Below are 20,503 nucleotides of genomic sequence, written 5' to 3' on the forward strand. Positions count from 1 at the left end.
AGAAACACTCTCCACAGGAGGTCTGAGGCCCCTGATACAGGCTCCTTTTACTCCAGCTAATCATAAGGCTCCTCATAATATTGCTTAGTTAGGCTATCAAAAGGACTTCCTTACCCCACCTCTACCCCTAGTAGGGTCTTCTCAAATTCTGCATTTGATTAGACAGTCCTAAGCTGCATTGTCAACCTAGATGAGGGGTGAAGAAATCCGTTCCAATCTGGCAGTGATGCTGGGGCAGGGTCCTGAACCTATGTGAGCGCTGCATGGATGTGTGGCAGCCTAAGACATTAGCATGCCTACTTCATGTACCTGTCCTACAGGTCTCAAGAAACTTCTGTCCTTGGTTGGAGGTGATCCAATCTATTGATAGAGCACATATGACTGGGAGGACAAAATCAAGTGCAGGGACTGGAGAGATGGCTCATGCATTAAGAGTACTTTTGACTGACTCAGGAGACCCAGTGACAGCAAACAAACCTCTTTTAATGTGCTTTCCAGGTGGAAACCACTGCCCTCATCTGGCCACTGAGGGAATTGCATGTAGGTGGTGGCGAAGCACCCACAAGTAAAAATAAAAGCACCACAAAATGACCCAACATGTCTTGGAGGACATAATTTCTGCTGTGCGGTTATCATTTTTGCATATCACTCACGTTTCAAGAAAACCATAGGCAGATTGCTTTGCTTTTCCTGATTTCTTTTGTACATTCTTTTGTTGAATGTTCTCATTTCCTGAGAGGCCAGGAACAATGTAGTTGTGTGATGTCAAATGCCCTTCTGTATACTGTGAATATGTTTTACAAGCATTTGTTAATAAAGAGGCTTATTTGGCCAAGGGTCAGGTAGAATATAGCAATGCAAATCCTAACAGAGATACAGAGAGGAGGAAGGCAGAGTCCAGGAGATGTCATGTAGCCACCAGAGGAGTGGGGTGTCAGAGAATTATTGGTAAATCATAGCCATGTGGCCATACACAGATTAATAGAAGTGGGTTAAAGTAAGAACTAGCTAGTAATAAGCCTGAGTCATTGGCTAAACAATTATAATTAATATTAAGTCTCAGAATAATTATTTATAAGCATCCACAGGACCGGGCAGAACACAGGAGAGCTTCCAGCTACAGTTAGTTGTGTTTCCCTTTAGTTTGGTCTGCGTGATGATTTCATGAACATGTTGTACAGTGTGTGTCCACATTCTACTGAAGCTAAATGTATGACCCCGAGGATGCAATATGTCTATTCTTTCTGTAGACTAGTGGGTATACACGGAGCAGGCCATGCCATCTGTATTCATATCCAAGGTGCCATCTGCCTGTGTAGACCACGGCTGGGAAATCACTGTGCAGCCCATGTTACCTGGAACTTGCTGATACAGATCCACGCCTGTGAGTTGTGGGTTTGCAGGAGCTCACCTGACTAAAGAAGAGTCTTAAGAGTGAAATGTTGGAAATAGTTTTTTATTCATAACATTCATTTAATCAATGGGGGCTTTAAGACTGCGACCATTAAGGACAGTGTGTAACCTTAACAAACTATTAAAACAATGGAAATAATAAAAGAAACAACAAAAAATAAGAAAAAATTACACTAAAATGAAGAAAACCAAAAAACTAATGCACAGATATCCTGAGATATAAAGCAAACCAAGTCAAAACAATTTACACATAAGCAAAACAACCAACCAAATAAAATTAAGCAAAATTCCCACTTTTCCTTGGAATATTCTTTAAGAAAAGGCAAATCAATAACATGAGCCAGGAGGCAGCGGATTAGTCTCTGTAGTGAATTATCATCAGCAACACTTGTGTGTGATATGGGGTCAGTGTCAGCTCTGCACTAGAGAGAGAATCTTGGGCTTTTGGGTGTGGTCTGGACAGCAGTGTGACAGAGTCTTCCTTGTCAGATACCACATCACACATGGAGTAAGCTTGCCAAAGCCCTTGACAGTAGCTGACAGAATAACTCTTGCTCACCCACATGTTATTTTGTCCACTTGCTGATAGATGTAAGGCTTCTGAATAATATGTGGGGTGTCCTCTGAATTTCAACCTTATTTCTGATGCAGTCTTTTCTCTAAAAATTGTGAGACATCAGAGGTGGATCAGATCGTGGCTGGATCCTCTGATGATTGGTTGATATTTTCCTCAATGCTGTGCTCACAGGAGAAAGGATGTGGCTTTTTCAGAGGAGGCCTGGATCCTGGAGAGTAGAATGTCATGCCTTCAAGGTGTCTCTGGTTTCCTCCAGCCTTCTCAGTTCTCTTAAGAGGTGCTGTCAGAGAAGAAATGGAAATCAGACATAGAAACAGTCTCTCTGGGGCACAGGCAATAAAATAATCAGGGCCTCTTAACCCCTAGTAAAGAAAAGTAAAGGAAGACAATCCACATCGTGAATCCTGTGGTTGGTGGGAATGGGGCTCAATGGTGGGTCACTTGCCTGGCACATAGCCCTCCTGCTGCAGCAGCTCCATCTGCAGGAGGCTCTCCTCCTGGGCTGTGGTCTGTTCCAGTTCATGTTGGAGATGTTCAAACCTAGAGGAAGAAGGCAACTGGTACACAGGCCTGGTGGGGCCCTGACATATCAGCTTTTGAGCCCCCACCAGCTGAACAACCCAGCATCACCTTTCAGCTGAGCTCATTCCCTGCTTCCCCAAGGGGAAAGGGTCAGAGGCTCCCGGGCAAGATATTTCTTCATGTTTAAAAACTGTTAAAAGTTGAACTGTAAAATACACTATGCTGGACTTGAAAAAACAGCATGTTTTTCCAATAGTCCAAAAACAATATTCTGGAGTTATATCAATGTCTGAGACAGATATTCATGACCTTGATTAGATACCAGGTCAATGTGAAAAACCTGTTCATGTCTTTATGTCTGCCCTCTAGTGGAGGCGACACAACACTGCAGAGAAGGCTTTGATTAATTCTACAGCTCAGAACCTCCATGGGGTTAATTTGTCAACTCCTAATCTGTTTATGGCCAGAGTAAATCTTCCCACAGGGAAATGATGAACCCCTCAGAGCCTGCACCCAGCAGGAGTGTGCTGCTTTCAAATCAGCCTAAGACTAGAAAATTATCTCTAAATATGATGTTTGTAATGGAAAATAAAGTGGCAGGGGACACAGTGTCCGTCACAACTGACCTCTTCCTTCACACAAGGGAAGAAGGAAACACAACCCCCATAAGATAAAAACCAAAAAAAATGTTTCTTGGACAAAAGATCCAGGTGATTAGCCAACTCGATATTCTGAGGGATTCTTTCCCTGGATGAGTGGGGAGCCTTGCCAAATAGACTAAAACCCAAAGAGTCAGAGATCCCGAAACAGAGGATCCACTAGACTACAACTGCTTCTCTCAGTCTGTGCTCCTACCTCGTCTGGGACTCAGTGAAGTGATGCTGCAGCTTTACTGCCAAGTCCCTTTGCTGGGTAACCAGTTTCTGCCGCTTCAGCAGGGATTGAAGGTGTTCCTCCAGTCTCTGATGTTCCTATTCATTAGAGGATTGTGTTCTTAGGACAGGGTTGTCTGCACCTACGTAACAGGTCTGCATGCGTGTACACAAACACAAACAAAGACACACACACCTGGAAACATATAAGTACATGGATGTTCACATACAAGCACACTGCATTGCATCCACATGTGTCGTTCCTAGCTAACACTAATGGAAGAAGAGATCACCTGGGGTCCTATAAAGAAGAGAGTTAACTTTCATTAGCCCATACCCTCTCCCCGCGTATTCTAAACCAGGCACAGGGATGTGGTGATGTGGTGAGGATTGTGTACTTAGTCTCTGTTTTAATCATTTTTCATTTTATTTCTACTTTATATGTGTGGGGTTTGCCTGCCTGTGATTCTATGCACCACATGCACGCCTGGTCCCTGGGAGAAGAGCATAGGGGGCAGAGCAGTCAATGTAGTGCTTGCCTTATAAACCCAGGCCAGAAAATGGTGGATGCCAGGGTTCCCCAACTAGTTTTGTAAGATTGCATAGCAAGTTTTCCAGTCTGTACATTAAAGGCTTAGTTCCGTGGTACAGGACCCCTGCCTGATGGTGGACCAGACCCTTGCTCTCACTCAGTGCTTCCCAGTGACTCCAAGTAGCGCAGCTTCCTCCAGCAGGAGCTCTCTAAACCACAGGTCACCTCATTTTGGGCCCAACGAGTTCAAGAAATGAGTTCAGAAAACCAGAAAATCTCCACACCCAGGATTAAAATAAGCCTTGCGTCCCATAAGATGATTGTGTCAGGAACTGATCTAAGTAAGAGAAGAAGGCTGACTCATGGCCTAATGAGTGCAAGTATTACGTCATGCTTCAGAATATTCCATGGAAGGGCTTGACTTCATTGAATTTTTACTCATCAATGATGGGCATTTGAATATTTTCTGGTTTGACATTACTCTGTGGAATGCTTCTATAACCCGGGTGTCCCATAGATTCTCTGTGACCCTAACTGCTCCTTCTGGGATCACTGGGTCATCTGGGGACTGCAATCCAAGTTTCTGGAAAATTATACATAGCTTCTCACAGGACTACACCATTTTACACCACCAGCAATATCTGAGGGTCCTCATTTCTCCCAACCCCCATCAGGCCAACTTTATCTCAGTGTAAAGAAGCTTGGAATGAAAGCAGCTTCTGAGTGCTGCAGACACAACATGCAGTGAGTGCTTTAGACTAGGATGAGCCTAAGTGGGCTGCACTAAGACAGCTGTTCTCACAGGTCAGCATGGCTGTGGGACTTCTGCTGGGGGGGGACACCTCTGCAGTTCAGAATCTCTTACATGATAAAATCCAGGCCAAGATCCAAGATCCAAATGAGCCAAGTTTGGACAAAGCTGAAAGGAAACTGGCATCAGGCAATGATGAGGAGAACAAAACAGGATGCAGAAAAGTCGTCCGTGGGCAGTCACCTTTCACCCAGCAGAGAAGGACACACAACCTCAACTGGGCTTTCTTGCTCTCAGGCCCTTTGATTTCCCCTCAACAGCCTCTCTCTCACCTTCATGTCCTGCATTACCTTGGTTTTCCCCCAAAGGATTTTTTTTCCAGATGAACATTTATGCCTCTACAACACCTGAAAAACTTTTAGCTTGCATCAGTTCTGTGGTTCTTTGTGTAGATTAGTGGTGTGGACATGCCAAAAGATGGGCAGCTCCATGTGCCTGTGACAGATGCAAACTGAGGCTAACCAGAGCAGGAACAGTACTTTCTATTAACACTGGTCTCCATCATCCTTAAGGACGTCCATCATTCCACAAGTGAGCATACATATAGAGGCTCAAACAATTCTCAAACCCACAAAGATACATATGAACACAACACACACACACACACACACACACACACACACACACACACACACCCTTCCTGAACCCAGAAAAGCAGAGAAGACTAGAGTGTGGCAGCATCTTTCCTACTGCAGGGGGAGGTAGCGGGTCCTCAGTGCTGTCTCTCAGTGCTCTTAGACTCAGTCAGGCTCCTGCCCTAGTCTGAAATTCTTTCCCCCTTCAGAAAAGTTCTTCATCTCAAGACTCACTGATCATACAGTAAGTGAAAACCTCTGCACACCTGAGCTTGACCACAAAAGACCAAGTCCCAAAGGAAGAGGCTGCACATGAAGCATCCTGATAGCTCTAAGCTGACCCATTAAGGTAAGAAACCTTACCCAGGCTCCTCCAGAGAAGACCTTGATAGCACCAGATAATGAAGACACCCATGGTCATGACCCAACAACTTTGGACCATAACACAGGGCATATAACATGAAAATAGCCCCAGATCATTCAGTAGGAGCCTAGTGAGGTCACCGAGTTTGTTCTGAAATGCAGCACTCTGTACAACTATGAAGGGAATCTGTACTAAGATATAACCATGCGCATGATAGAGTGAGCATAAAATGTCAGCAAAGAGACAGACTGCCCGGTTGTGTGTTGTGAGGCCAATGAGACAAACCAGACATTTCCTGGGAGGTTACCTCAGTTTGGTGAAAGGAAAGATCTACTTTCTATTTTCAAACTTGCCCTGGGGTGAATTTTCTATTACAAAACACACTAATTCCAAAATACTAAAAATGTGTAAAACTTGAGAGAAAATACCAAGTCCTTTCTCTTTCTTACCAAACAAACCAGTTAGCAATAAGATGAGACAGAAAAAGATAGGAAGCTCTCCCTGTGAGGAGAGAGGAGATCCAAAGAGCTCTGGCCTGGTAGCTTAAGCAGAACAAAAATACTCTGTTCTTGCAAGCAAATGATCCACAGGCCCTTGTCCTCTCTCACACACTTACTCACTCCCTCACTCAAAGTTCTAGGATTCTCCCTATGTGGCTCCCAGCATAAAACCCTTCCTGACGTGAAGGTGTGTGATATGTGATTTACTCATCTCCTTCAAAGAACTACAGCTTCTACCAGAGCAGGATGGTTTCTTTTCCAGTCAGATTGTGTCTTCCAAAAGGTAACTCCCCAGAAAGACTTGTGAAGGATCCCAGAAATGAACTATGAGATGGAGCGTAGGTGGTCAGCTGGGTAACTGAGTGGACGGTTACATGACGGTGTACATATGTGTGTGTGCGGTTAGATAGGTGGGCAGCTTGCTCCTGCTGCCTCAGCTTACCTGCTGCTGCTTGGTCAAGAGGTCATAGATCTTCTCAAGGTCCTCCTCACGGAGTCTCTTTGTCTCCTCACAGGACTCTTGCAGGAAGATCTGCTCCTGCCGCAGCTTTCTGTTGTCCTCTCTCAACATGCCGACTCTGTCCTTCATCTGTGTCCTTTCCCTCAGAAGCCGGCTGTGGAGGGTGTTTAACCATCACAAACAATGATGAGCTCCAGTCCCCCTCCATCTGCAACTCCTACCTACTAATACCACCTTCCCTGCAAGGTCCCATGTCCTCAGACAGCCCCAGACTGCAGCCCACATTAGCCATGCCAGTATCACCCAGGTGATGTAGCTCTGAGAACAGGATTCTGTATGCCCAACACACACCGGTCCTACACTGTTGGTAGGTGTTGGTAGGTTGGTATTGGGAGAACATCATCAGGTATAGAGCAAACATGTTCTGAGGGAGGACAGATTACCCAAGAGGAATACATTCCACATCTGTGTTCCATAGCAACAGGCTCTCTAAGCCCCTCTCAGAGTCCCAGAGACCATTCATGGTGCAAACCACGTTTTCTATCTAGAAGCTCTGGAAGCTGACAGGACATTTGGGAGGGGCTCTCTGACTCCTTGCACTCGGGAGAAATCAGTCTGGGAGGACAAGTACAAGGTAAACAAGCTAGGACCACAGCCCTCACTTTGGATCTAAGAGAAATAAGTGCAGCAGCTGTCCTTCCGAAGTGCGGGGTCCCGGCCAATCAGACACTCACCGGTAGGAGTTGGTCTTCTCAGTTAGCTCCTTGCACTTGGAAGAGGCCTCACTAATTTCCTTGGGGAATTTCTCCGGCTCTGACGTCTCCTTCTGATGATCCATTTTCAGTTCCTCAAGCTCAGAATTCAGCCTTTGGTAAAGCATGGGCACAGGAACAAAGAACCCCAAGAACACAGTCATCAGAACCCCATGAACACAAGAATTGAGGCTGTGTGTTGGATTATCCTAGTCCACTGGGTGTCACATCCTGAATCCTAGGTACTAGGACCTGTTGATGTTATTAGACTTGCTACCCTGCCTCAGTGTCCGAAAGGCAGAGTGTCAAGAGGGAGACAGACAGGGCTACATGAGCTTTCCCAATAGGCCTGGAGGAACAAACTAGGTCTTTTAAAGATGTCCCAGTCATCTGTGCCATGGGTCTGGGCCTACCAGAAACCTGTGATGTCATGTCTCCTGTCTTCAGAAAAGGATTGTTTATTCTGTGTGCCCGTTATCACAGGGATGCCCAGAACTCATAATCATGATTTCCATGGAGGAGACCATACAGCACAATGATTTTATAAACTCGCCAAGGAAGTACATCCAGTCACCAAGGCAAGCACAAAAAATGAGGGCAGGGATGCTCAAAGTGGGATTCCAGGGTCTCAACACTTATATCACCTGAAACTCAGACAGACAAATCCTCAGCCCTTCTTGAGTCAGTGGCCAAATAAGAGAATGAACCTTGGGGACAAATTTTAGGAATTCAATTTAATGTTTTACCAAGAGAGAGGGAAGTGAAAAGGGCAAAACCTGATACTGCCGTTTTGGCAATGTTTGGGCCCATTAGACCTTCTCACACATAAACCCATACACAACTAGGATGCCAGAGACATGCAAGCTGGTGGCATTATCTCAGAGTACAAGGAAGAAGGGCAGAGAGGTGCCGAAATGAGCTCCAGGCCTTCCGGTCACACACTGAGATGGACCAAGTGGGCCCAGGCCCTGCTCCCAGAGCAACCAGCGAGAAATCCCCCAGTCAAATACAAAGACTCCCATGAACTCAGCACCCAGCATCTCCCACAAGCCAACACCTGTCCAGGCCTCTTGGAAATGCGTGTTGTGAGCTCACACACTACTGCCTTATCCATAGAGTGTGAATCAGGCCACGGGGCCTGCTTCTCATTAGGAGGAAGCAGAACAGCCTGCGTCCCCATCTCATCCTACCCAGGCTTCAGTTCTGCCTCTCAGATGCACTTGGGAAAAGTAGTTTGGTGAAGAGGACACCTTGGATGTGCCGCCTCAAGTGACATGAGGAATGCTGGGGTGGACACAGGGGAGACAAGACAGTCACCAGAGAACTGGACATAATAAGTACCTGTTGTTCACATCACTGTTGGTATAATTGGCCAGGATTGCACGAAGTTCATTCCTTTCGTTGGTCATCATCAGAAGCTGAAGGGTCAGTTCATCGACCTTGTTCATCTGCTGCTCCTGCTCAGTGAGGGAGGCTGAGGTCCGTGCCTTTCCAGTACACCCTGTAGATAAACATCAGTTAATTTGTGCAGTTGGATGGTACAGGGCCATGAGAGACCATGTTGAGACCCCAGAAGAGGCCTGAGGAAGAGGGAATGCATGGAACTCACTGAAGACCACACAGAGCAGAACAACTATCCTCTAGTTGGAACCCATAAGCCATGTCTCTTTTGCCAATCACTCTCACTAGATAGGTTCACCAGTGTTGGGGAATATTATTTTCAGGTGCGTGACTTTGATTTTACTGCATTTGTTTAACTCTGTGAAGCTGTGTTACTGCGCCTGTCTACAACCCCTGATGGTCTAATAAAGAGATGGACAGCCAATAGCGAGACAGGAGCAGGGATGGGTGGGACTAGCAGGCAGAGTAGAGATAGAAGGAGAGACTAAAGAGGAGCCAAAAAAGAGGGGAGAATTCAGGGGCCAGCCATCAACTCCCTCAGCAGCTATGGAGTAAGACTGAGTCCCACTCCTGAAAGGAACAACTTAAGCCTTCCTCCTTCAGGAATTTCTCTGACCCCTGCCCAGGACTCACTGCGCTTTCCCCAGAACCATTTCTTTCTTGATGTGTGACTCGGAGACTGAAGGCCATCTTCCCTGTGCCTCTCTCTGGTCTCCCTGCGCTCTCCATTCTGTCTTCCAAGCAGCCTGTTCAGTCGTGTCAGCATGGCTGTGGGTGAACCACACAGGCACCGAACGAATGCCTCAAGGGCAGTTGGCGTTGCCACAACACTGGTGACATCACAGAATTCCAGGCTCTCCAGGAAACAGTAGAATGTCCAGGTGGGGGACTGCTGATGTCATACGATACCGCTATTAACCCCTGCTAACTACTTCACCCGAAAGTGACCTGTAACTAAGGTGCCATTTCCAAGAGCCTCTCTGGGGCCACCGGGGAAGCCTTTAGACAGAAATCTATCCCTCTGCTTCTTACGTTTTATGTGAGAATTTGAAAGCTCACTGCCCAACCACTGCCCAGGGATGGCTTTTTCCTGTCTTGATTCCATACTCAAGGAACGTGAGAAACAAAGGATGCTTAGAAATGAGGTCAGGATAAAGGGTGTAGAACAGAGGAGATCTCTGAAGTGAACAAGCACCTGGTGCAGATCCTCCGACTTTTAGAGATTGGAGGGTTCAAAACACAGGGCAGACACATAGGACGTGATGAAAATTTTCACTCAGAGTGTCACTAGAGCTCACTCAAGCTCTGAGGTTGATAGTGTGCACCATCTAGAGTAGTCGTCAGCGATGGAGACACAAGCACACACACACACACACACACACACACACACACACACACTTCCTGAAACCAGAAAAGCAGAGAGGACTAGAGTGTTGCAGCATCTTTCCTGCTGCAGGGGGAGGTAGCGGGTCCTCAGTGCTGTCTCTCAGTGCTCTTAGACTCAGTCAGGCTCCTGCCCTAGTCTGAACTTCTTTCCCCCTTCAGAAAAGTTCTTCATCTCAAGACTCACTGATCATACAGTAAGTGAAAACCTCTGCACACCTGAGCTTGACCACAAAAGACCAAGTCCCAAAGGAAGAGGCTGCACATGAAGCCTCCCGATAGCTCTAAGCTGACCCATTAAGGTAAGAAACCTTACCCAGGCTCCTCCAGAGAAGACCTTGATAGCACCAGAGAATGCTCTTGACCCAACAACTTTGGACCATAACACAGGGCATATAACATGAAAATAGCCCCAGATCATTCAGTAGGAGCCTAGTGAGGTCACCAGAGTGCAGCACTCTGTACAACTCTGACAGGAATCTGTGCTAAGACATAACCATGCACATGAAAGAGTGCGCATGACAATGTCAGCAAAGAGACAGACTGCCCGGTTGTGTGTTGTGAGGCCAATGAGACAAACCAGACATTTCCTGGGAGGTTACCTTAGTTTGGTAAAAGGAAAGAAGTCTACTTTTTACTTTTAAAATAACTCTGGGGTTTGAATTTTTTATTACAAAACTCATTAATTCCAAAGTTAAAAATGTGTAAAAGTTGAGAGAAAACACCGAGTCATTTCTCTTTCTTACCAAACAAATCAGTTAGTAATAAGATGAGACAGAAAAAGATAGGAAGCTCTCCCTGTGAGGAGACAGGAGATCCAAAGAGCTCTGGCCTGGTAGCTTAAGCCGAACAAAAATACTCTGTTCTAGTGAGCAAATGATCCACAGGCCCTTGTCCTCACTCACACATTCACTCACTCACTCACTCAAAGCTCTGGGACTCTCCCTATGGGGCTCCCAGCATAGAACCCTTCCTACCGTACTGACATGTAGGTGTCAGTGACATGTGATTTACCAATCTCCTTCAAAGAACTGCAGCTTCTACCAGAGCGGAGAGGTTTGTTTGCCAGTCAGATTGTGTCTTCCAAGAGGTAACTCCCCAGAAAGACTTGTGAAGGATCCCAGAAATGAACTATGAGATGGAACGTCGGTGGTCAGCTGGGTAACTGAGTGGACGGTTACATGACGGTGTACATATGTGTGTGTGTGGTTAGATAGGTGGGCAGCTTGCTCCTGCTGCCTCAGCTTACCTGCTGCTGCTTTGTCAAGAGGTCATAGATCTTCTCATAGGCCTCCTCACAGAACCTCTTTGTCTCCTCACAGGACTCTTGCGGGAAAATCTGCTCCTGCCGCAGCTTTCTGTTGTCCTCTTTCAACATGTCCACTCTTTTCTTCATCTGTGTCCTTTCCCTCAGAGGCAGGCTGTGAAGGGTGTTTAACCATCACAAACAATGATGAGCTCCAGTCCCCCTCCATCTGCCACTCCTACCTACTAATACCACCTTCCCTGCAAGGTCCCATGTCCTCAGACAGCCCCAGACTGCAGCCCATATTAGCCATGCCGGTATCATCCAGGTGATGTAGCTCTGAGAACAGGATTCTGTACGCCCAACACACACCGGTCTTACACTGATCATGGTACTGGGAGAGCATCATCAGGTGTAGAGCAAACATGGTCTGAGGGAGGACAGAGGACCCAAGAGGAATACATTCCACATCTGTGTCCATAGCAACAGGCTCTGTAAGCCCCTCTCAGAGTCCCAGAGACCATTCATGGTGCAAACCATGTTTTCTATCTAGAAGCTCTGGAAGCTGACAGGACACTGTTGGGAGGGGCTCTCTGACTCTTTGTACTTGGGAGAAATCAGTCTGGGAGGACAAGTACAAGGTAAACAAGCTAGGACCACAGCCCTCACTTTGGATCTAAGAGAAATAAGTGCAAAAGCTGTCCTTCCGAAGTGCGGGGTCCCAGCCAATCAGACACTCACCTGTAGGAGTTGGTCTTCTCAGTCAGCTCCTTGCACTTGGAAGAGGCCTCACTAATTTCCTTGGGGAATTTATCCAGCTCTGATGTCTCCTTCTGATGATCCATTTTCACCTCCTCAAGCTCAGAATTCAGCCTGTGGCAGAGCATGGACCCAGGAACAAAGAACCCCATGAACACAGTCATCAGAAACCCACGAACACATGAATGAAGGCTGTGTCTTGCATTATCCTAGTCCACTGGGTGTCACATCCTGAATCCCAGGTACTAGGACCTCCTGACATTGGAGGACCCAGAGCAATGCTGAAGCTTCATCCATACCATTAGTGTTCTATGTAAGAACTTGCAGCCAAAAATGGTGTTGAGCTTATCAGTCCTTTTCAGGCTGCCTAATAACTGTGTGACTGTGGGAATGCGCCTTTGCATGACACCCCAGGTGGTTAGTGTCATTCACCTCCCTCGTGGCCACATTCTCATGATAGTGACCCAATACCAGACCCTGGGGATACTGGAGAGATGGCCATTGATCAGAAAGGAAGATGTGTGAGACACAAGCCTGTCATTCCAGTGTTGGGGGTACAGCATAGGAAGATCAGGAGTTCCAGACCAACCTGGACTACAGAAACTCTGGTACAAAGAAGACAGGCAGACCAGGATGGGAGCTCAGTTGTTGGAGGTCTTCCCTAGGAGACATTGAACCCCCAGCTCCATTTCAGCACCATGTAAACATGCATTGACATCCAGGAAGGAAGGGAGATCAGAGCTTAAAAGTTAGCCTTAGCTGCATGGTGAGATGGAGGCCAGCCTGGGTTACATGAGAACTGTTTTGAGAGAGACAGACAGACAGCGAGAGAGGGGGGGGGAATGTCCTATCAGGACACAGGCTGGGAGACCCCAGGCAGGGAGATTTGCTTTGAGAGATGGAGAGATGGGTGACAGAATTTGTGGTAGTTGGTAATTAGTGTGGCCCAGTGCAGACTTGGAGGGATGCTGACTCCTGGGTACCTTATCCCCCCGATGGCGAGGATGGTGTCAGGAAGGAAGAACGTAATTATCTGAGCCCTGTTGTGGACTTAGGGTAAGCTCCACAGGGACCTTCTCACCATGTTCAGCTGGAAGAGACAGAAGGCCACAGTGACCCTCAGGACTTGTTTGTAGAATCCCAGAACCACTGCATGTAGAACACACCGTGTACCTTCCTGGGCATCTAGAAGTGGGTGTTGGGTTGTTGTAAGTGGCTACAGTCTACATGGTTAAAAGCAGCAGGGATGGAATTTTCTGATTCTGGTGACCAAAAGTCCCAAATCCTGGAGACTGTCTTCTTCAGAGGCTCCTTCCCCCGCCTCTTCCAGGATTTGGGACTTGAATGGCCTGTGGCTCAGGTCACATCCCACCAGTCTCCATCTATGCTTTCCTCAGAATTTGTGTGTTCTTTATTATGTCTTTGTTTGAGACATGGTCGTGATGAGTAGCCCTGCTGGTCTGAACTTCTAACCCCCTGCCTCAGCCTCGCTAGTGCAGGGTCAGTCGTGGGGCTATAGCTCAGAGGTAGCGTGTTAGTCCAGTGTGTGTGAGGTCTTCGTCTCCATTCTCAGTGCTGGAGAAAACCCCACAAGGCCTTATGTGACCTTGTCCTCCTTCTGAGGCTGACCACCCACCAATGTCCATCAATCAATTATTGAAGTTCAGTCATCCAAAGCCCCCGTTGGCTCACCAAATCAACCTGCCCAATTAAAATTAAAGACCTCATCCTAACATAAGGGTTTTAACTTTACCTTCACAAATCATCATTTTTTTATGTGCCATTTCTGTCTCCTCTCAATCCAGAATCAGTTCTTTGAGCCTCCAGAAAAATATCCCTGTCTGCTTCCCTTGTTCCTTTTCTCTTCTCCCTAATCCCCTATCTCCTGTGTCTCATTCTTATTTCCTGCCCTCTGTGTCTCTGGGGCAAATAAGTCTCTTGTGTACTAAGACCTTGGTCTTGGGGTGTCCTGATTTGAAACTTTTCCTTTCAGTTGGTGTTCAGACCCTGCAGAATAAATGGGGTTCTCACGTGCCCCATGAGTGTCAAGTCTGTCTTGTGTGATGTTTGCTTCACCATACACCCCAGGTGGTGATTGAGAATGAGTCTGATTGTGGAGGTGCAGGCAGGTCAGCCCAGCACACAAAATGTGATGGCTGCAGGGACAGGAAATTGATACTAACCTGGGCTATATAGCGAGACCCTGTCCCACACACAGTTATTTCAATTGTGGTAAACACACAATTAAACTATCATCTATTTTTAGAGGCACCCTTCACTACCATAAAAACATTTATATTCATCAGGGTCCTGGGGATGTATATCTTTCATCCTAGCAATCAGGAGATCAGCAGAGGCAGGCAGATCTCTAAGTTCCAGGCCAGCCTGGTCTACATAGTGAGTTACAGGACAGCCAGGGCTACACAGAACGAAAAGAGTCTATGCATTAAACCGCTAAAGAGAAAGGTTTTTGGTTAAGAGCACTGACTGCTCTTGCAGATGATACAGGTTCGGTTCCCATCACCTACATGGAGACTCACATCTGTCTAACTCCAGGTCCTGGGGATCCTACTTTCTTTTCTGATCTCACAGGCAACAAACAACCATGAGGCCCACATATATGTTATGTGATGTATGTGTGTGTGCGCACGTTCATATTGTGCCAGAAAAAAATGGTAAAGGTGCTTCTATTAAGACTGAAGACTTAAGTTCAATGTCCAGATAGATATAGATAGATAATAGTAGATAGTCCAGTTACTTAAGATAAAACCAAACAGTACTTTTACCCTTGATTTCTGGCCTATCCACTACTGGGCTATCTATCTATCTATCTATCTATCTATCTATCTATCTATCTATCTATCTATCTATCTATCTCTCCCTCTCTTTCTCTCTCTATCTGTCTGATGTGGGAATCCCCTTTGTGTACTGTGATTACCATTAATGAATAATGAAACTGCTTTGAACCTCTAGCAAGGCAGAACTTAGTTAGGCAGGGAAAACCAGGCTGAATGCTGACAAAAAGAAAGGCAGAATCAGAGAGACGCCATCGAATTACTGCTGGAGATAGAAGTTCTGAAACTTTACTGGTAGGCCACAACTTCGTGCTGATATACAGATTAATAGAAATGGGTGAAATCAATGTAAATGCTAGCCAATAAGAAGTTAGAGCTAATGGGCCAAACAGTGATTTAATTAATATAGTTTCTGTGTGGTTATTTTGGTTCTGGGCAGCTGGGACGAACAAGCAGCCTTCTTCCTCCAACATCCATCCATCTATCTATCTATCTATCTATCTATCTATCTATCTATCTATCTATCTATCTATCTATCTATCTATCCATCTATCCATCTATCCATCTATCCATCTATCCATCTATCCATCTATCTATCTATCCATCTATCTATCTATCTATCTATCTATGTATCTATCTACTCTGATTCTTATTTTCTCAAGCAAGTGTTTGGTGTGGAGTCCTTCTTGTGGAGTGGGCCTTAAGTCAATTCAGAAATCGGTTGGCTATTCCCCCAAGTTCTGTCCTTCATATTTTGTAGGCAGGACATTTTGTAGGTCAAGGGTTTTATGACTGGGTTGGTTGGCAAGTGCTTTTCTCTTTCAATAGCGCTCAGAGTACCCTCCCTAACCCAAGGAACTAGAAGGTAGGGATGCAGGCTTCCTGTATGACCCAGCTTGACGTCCCAATGTTCCATGTGTGGATATTACCTCAGCAATGGGACCCCCTGGCAGTTTCTGGAGAGTAGCCCTGTGTCTTAGCAGCAGCCTGGGTGGTTTGGAGATTTCCATGGGGCACCCTTGGCCAACAACTGAACTGAATGCAGCCCAGTCCTACCCCTGGAATCCCTGCCTGGTGAAGGAGATGGCCAGTTGAGACTCCATTACTAGGAGCCATCACTAGTGATGGGGGGGGTCACATAAAGGGAAGGGCAGGATAGAAAACAAGCTTTTCCACTTAATGTGTTATTACTAAGACAAATACCAGATAGGAACATTCAGACCCTGCATCATGCTAACATGACCAAAACCAGAGATAGGGGTCTCACTCAAAGATGGTGCTTCCTATGCCCTGGGTCTTAGGGTGATTGACAGTGAAGGCGATTTTTGTGAGTCCACGTGAGACAGCAAGATTGACAGCGAAGACTCCAAGCTACAAACTGTAATAATGGTGTTTGAGTTCCTCCATGTCAGCGGGAATTTAACTAGGGAGACTGGAGTCTGTGTCAAGACATTAGATAGGCATGCGGTGCATGGGGCAAGAAAGCAACATTCCAGACCAGATGGGAAGGACGATAATTGTGTTGATGCAGATTTGAACCGTGGTTGCTCCAGCCACAACACAGAGTACTACATGCCAAGCAATGCGCCCTAAAGTGGATGCTTACCCAAGCCTCAGTAATGCTCAGCCCGGCGCGGACCGGTTTCCGAGGTTTCCTTCAATTGGCCTGTCCTGCAGAAGTGATTTCTCCAAAGCTGCTGCGCTTGGAATGGTGGCAAGTGTACGCGTCCCTGTCTCGGTTTGGTGGTGAGGGCAGTCGCTGTGAAGTCGGTGGGTCGATGCAAACACACGCAGGTGCAGTATTTCCCTCCAGCACCTGATAGTCCTCCATCGCCCTCCTCTCCGCGGTGGCTGGGGCACCTGGGGAGGGCACACACTGCTCTGGGGTCCTTCTGAAGAGCTGGGGAGCAAACCAGAGGTCCAGAGACTTCCCTAGATGCTGCCTACCTACAGTGTCCAAAGCCATCGCTGCCAGTCCTTGAACTCCTTACTAAACATGGCTTGGCCTGCCCGTTTCTGTGATTTATTTTGGTGTTTCCACACCACATGGTTTTTGAAATAAGTCAGTTCTAGAGGTTGTGATTATGAATTACGTTGTCTTCACCCTTGTCATATGTGTATCTTTAGCCAGTTGTGTAAAGTTTACCCATTTTATTAAAATCTGGCCCGTTTCCTGTGCTTTGGTGACTTGTTTTCTATACTTTCCTATTATTAATAAAGGATTCCCGCTGGGCAGTGGTGGCGCACGCCTTTAATCCCAGCACTCAGGAGGCAGAGGCAGGCGAATCTCTCTGAGTTCGAGGCCCACCTCGTCTACAAGAACTAGTTCCAGGACAGGCTGCAAAGGTACAGAGAAACCCTGTCTGGAAACAGCAAAAGAAAAAAGAAAGAAAGAAGGAATTCCCACCCTCACCTTCCCCAAATAAACCAAAGACAGCAGGTGGTGATTGTCCACAGGTGTCCCCCTCCCCACCCTACCCTCCAAAATAAAATTGGCTTTATTTTTACCCTGCCAGAGGACAGCCCATGAATACCGTGTGACAGAAAGGTAAGGCCTTAAATACCTTAGGTCCATAGGGTCTTTTTTTCTCCTTTAGAGGTCTTCGGGTATTTCAGAGAAGTATGTAGGAGTGTTTCCATTGCCAAGTCTGCACACACAAGTGACTGTAAATTTAGAAAGTTGTTAAAAGATTGTGGTCCCTGGGTGGGCTCGAAAGACCATCCTCTGGGTTAACAGCATACCGTAATAACCCACTGCGTCACAGAGACTTTGACAATACAAAGCTGCATCTCCTTGGTGAGCCAAGCGACACCTTGGCGGGCACACCTGCGCTATCCCCCCTGTTGCACACCTGCGCTATCCCCCCTGTTGCAGCCAAGCATCCGGAACAGGAGGCCTCGAAGCCAACCTGCCAGACGCCCTGCTGGCCCCATGGCCTCTTCCCGTGTGAACCCAGCGCCTCCCGGACGCTGGGACCCCGCCGCCACCCGGGGTTCGGGGACGCCAGGGACTCCATGCTAGTGGAGTCGCGTTCCGGGCGCCCATCAGGACTCCGCGAAGGAGCCCAAGTGAGCATTAGGGTCGGGTGTTTTGAGGACCTCGAGCACGGATGCATGAGGGACTGGTCACCCCAGGTGCGTGCTGGAGCCTCAGCGGGACACGTGTGGGAAAGGCGGAGAGTGCGGTGCCAGTGCTCAGGGAGTCCGGAACGGAGGGAGATGGACAAACTTGACCCGGAGTGGAGAGGGACCGACAGGGGCTATGGTGGCCTGGGGGTGGGATTGGGGACTATGCACTGGGGAGCCCGGTGGAGCCCTAGAACACGTCAGAGAACGGTGCGTTTGAACTGAGCTGATGCAGTTTGAAGGTTATTTATGTTAGGAAGACAGTAAAATCGTGAGGGGTGTTTTATTTTGTTTTTAACTAACCAGAAGAATTGCTTCCTAGCAACGGTTTCTGTCTTTCAGCTAGGGGTTAGCTGTTCTACAGCTCGGGTTAAGCGCAGAAACGAATTAAGGAAAGTCTGGAGTATCAAACTAAAATTTGAGACGTGGTATCCTCCAAGTGCTCCTGGACTTAAAGACAAAAACTCCAGAGTTGAAGAAACGTTCTAATTAATTAAGAGACTAACTTCCTAAAGATCTTATTTATGAGGCCAAGGTCTTAAGTTATCTTGGCAAGACTGACCACAGATAGAAAAGTTAAGTAAAGAGATAAAAAAGAGAGGAAAAAAGCAAAATAAGAAAAAAGAAATCACAAAGCCATAGAAGGAATAAGTTGTCTACCATTTTGAACAGAAAATACGAGGGGAGAGCACAAACGCAGAGGCCCACTAACAAAAATTATGAAGCTTTCAACATTTGGGGAAATCACAGGGGTCAACACACCCCAAATGCAATTCGTGAGCCTCATCTTGGGAAACCCACCTGTGTGATGATGGTGTCTCCCCTGCCAGTTAAGTATGCTTTGTTGTTCTGCAGCCCAGACTCAGCACAACTGGCCGAGCGCTCTGAACACAGGGTCACTTCCCCGCGCATATTCCAGGACCTTATTGGACGCGCGCATCCAATTCCTTCGAATTGCTGCTCCCCACGGATCAGTGCACCCTTCCACGCTGCCCTGGAAATCCAGCCTGTTTCCTCAGTGGGTGCGGCGCGACAGCCCCTTCGCCAATCTCATCTGCATAGACCATGCCTCCAACCGTCACCCAGGGGTGACATCACAGGCATCCTCTTCACCCCAGTTGCTTGGTGAACTTTCTTGCTTTCGGAGAGCTGGATGGAGTGTTGCAGGATCAGAGACAAATCATCTTGAATTCTCTCCAATTTCCAAACTGTCGATGGCTGCTCATGGCTGAGGCCTGACAGCCTTTTCGCTGGTTTCCGTGTGTAGTGACAGACCCCTATCTTCCATCAACACAAAGTCAGAGAAGTCAGGCAGCAAGAGAGCCAGCCCCAACAAAACAAGACAAGACAAGACAAGACAAAACAAAAAGGAGGAGAATTGCTTCCTAACAACGTTATCAAGTAGGGGTAATTCATTTACTGAATTTAAAACAAGCTTTGCCAATTACTTCTAGTCTGAGTTCTATTTATTGAGAGCTTACTCTGTCCCAGCGTCTTGACTTGGGACCCAGAACAAAGCAGGCAAACAAGGGTCCTGTCTTTGTGAAGCTCGTGTTCCAATGCATTCTTCAGCAATTCACAAACTAGTGCTGGAGGCTCAGTAGCAGAACATTTGCCCAGTGAGGGGCTGTGGCTGTGGCTAAGGAGAACCTTTGCCTAGAATCTCCCAGTGAGGGGCTGTGGCTGTGGCTAAGGAGAACCTTTGCCTAGAATCTCCCAGTGAGGGGCTGTGGCTGCGGCTGAGCAGGAGAGCCACTGTCTAGCCTCTCCTAGTGAGGGCTGAGGCATGACTCAGCAGCGGAATGATTGTCTACCCTTCAGGAGGCTCTGGGTTCCATGCCCAGGCCTGCAAAATGAAAAGCAAGGAACAATCCTTAAGAGCCAATGAGACTGATGAGCTGATTTTCCTATCAGTGTTAGGTGCAATTCACAATGGTGCCTTATTTCAGAGTAAGGCGCTAACATCTAACTTCTCTGAAACTGGCAACTTTGGGGGATTAAACAATACATAGCAGTTACCAACCACTGTGCATTCAGGGCACATGCTTACTAGCTCAGCAGGTTTGGGTTTCTGAACACACAGCTCTGCCTCGTGCTGCATGTGCATGTGGGGTCTGGTAGATGTCTCCTTTGGCTGTCAGAAGCAGTATAAAAGGCTTTCACTTGCTTTTGAATGTCTGTTTTGAGAAGTAACGGGTGTCATGACTATGGAGGGAAGGTAGGGAAACCAAGAATGCTGAGCCACTGAAGTCAGAAGTCTGTTCCAGAATAAGCCAAGTCAGTGACATGTGACCTGGAGTGGGGTGATCACAGAGGCTGCCTGAGTTTGTCTCCTCATCTGTAAAATGGGAATAAATGCTGTCCTGTCTAAAAAAAAAAAAAAAAAAAAAAAAAAAAACAAGCTTTGCGAAGGGA

The 20,503-nt window shown here is 47.0% G+C and overlaps 1 protein-coding gene and 1 non-coding gene across 2 annotated transcripts; both read right to left on the reverse strand.

Annotated features, from left to right (window-relative positions):
• Nucleotides 1-2,410: 2,410 nt before the first annotated feature.
• On the reverse strand, nt 2,411-9,592 carry LOC146891296 (disks large homolog 5-like). Its single transcript, XM_087897743.1, has 6 exons — nt 9,413-9,592; nt 8,720-8,879; nt 7,361-7,492; nt 6,609-6,792; nt 3,368-3,483; nt 2,411-2,530 (listed from the first exon to the last, which is right to left on the reverse strand). Exons 1-6 carry the CDS (start codon nt 9,543-9,545, stop codon nt 2,428-2,430), a joined length of 828 nt encoding a protein of 275 aa, XP_087753869.1. The 5' UTR covers nt 9,546-9,592; the 3' UTR covers nt 2,411-2,427.
• Nucleotides 9,593-18,767: 9,175 nt separating this feature from the next.
• Nucleotides 18,768-18,926, reverse strand: LOC146891295 (U1 spliceosomal RNA). Its single transcript, XR_015735386.1, has one exon. It is a non-coding gene; the product is annotated as a U1 spliceosomal RNA (small nuclear RNA).
• Between the last annotated feature and the right edge of the window lie 1,577 nt (nt 18,927-20,503).

Source organism: Myodes glareolus, chromosome 17 (genome assembly GCF_982192425.1).
Source record: "Myodes glareolus chromosome 17, mMyoGla1.1, whole genome shotgun sequence".
Lineage (NCBI taxonomy): Eukaryota > Metazoa > Chordata > Mammalia > Rodentia > Cricetidae > Myodes > Myodes glareolus.

Coding starts and splice junctions, on each gene's coding strand:
- LOC146891296 (XM_087897743.1), bottom strand. CDS start 9,545: ATGCTGACACGACTGAACAGGCTGCTTGGAAGACAGAATGGAGAGCGC. Junction 7,493..8,719: donor AACAGTGATGTGAACAACAG/GTACTTATTATG, acceptor GCTTTACCAAAG/GCTGAATTCTGAGCTTGAGG. Junction 6,793..7,360: donor GAGAAGACCAACTCCTACCG/GTGAGTGTCTGA, acceptor GTGATGGTTAAA/CACCCTCCACAGCCGGCTTC.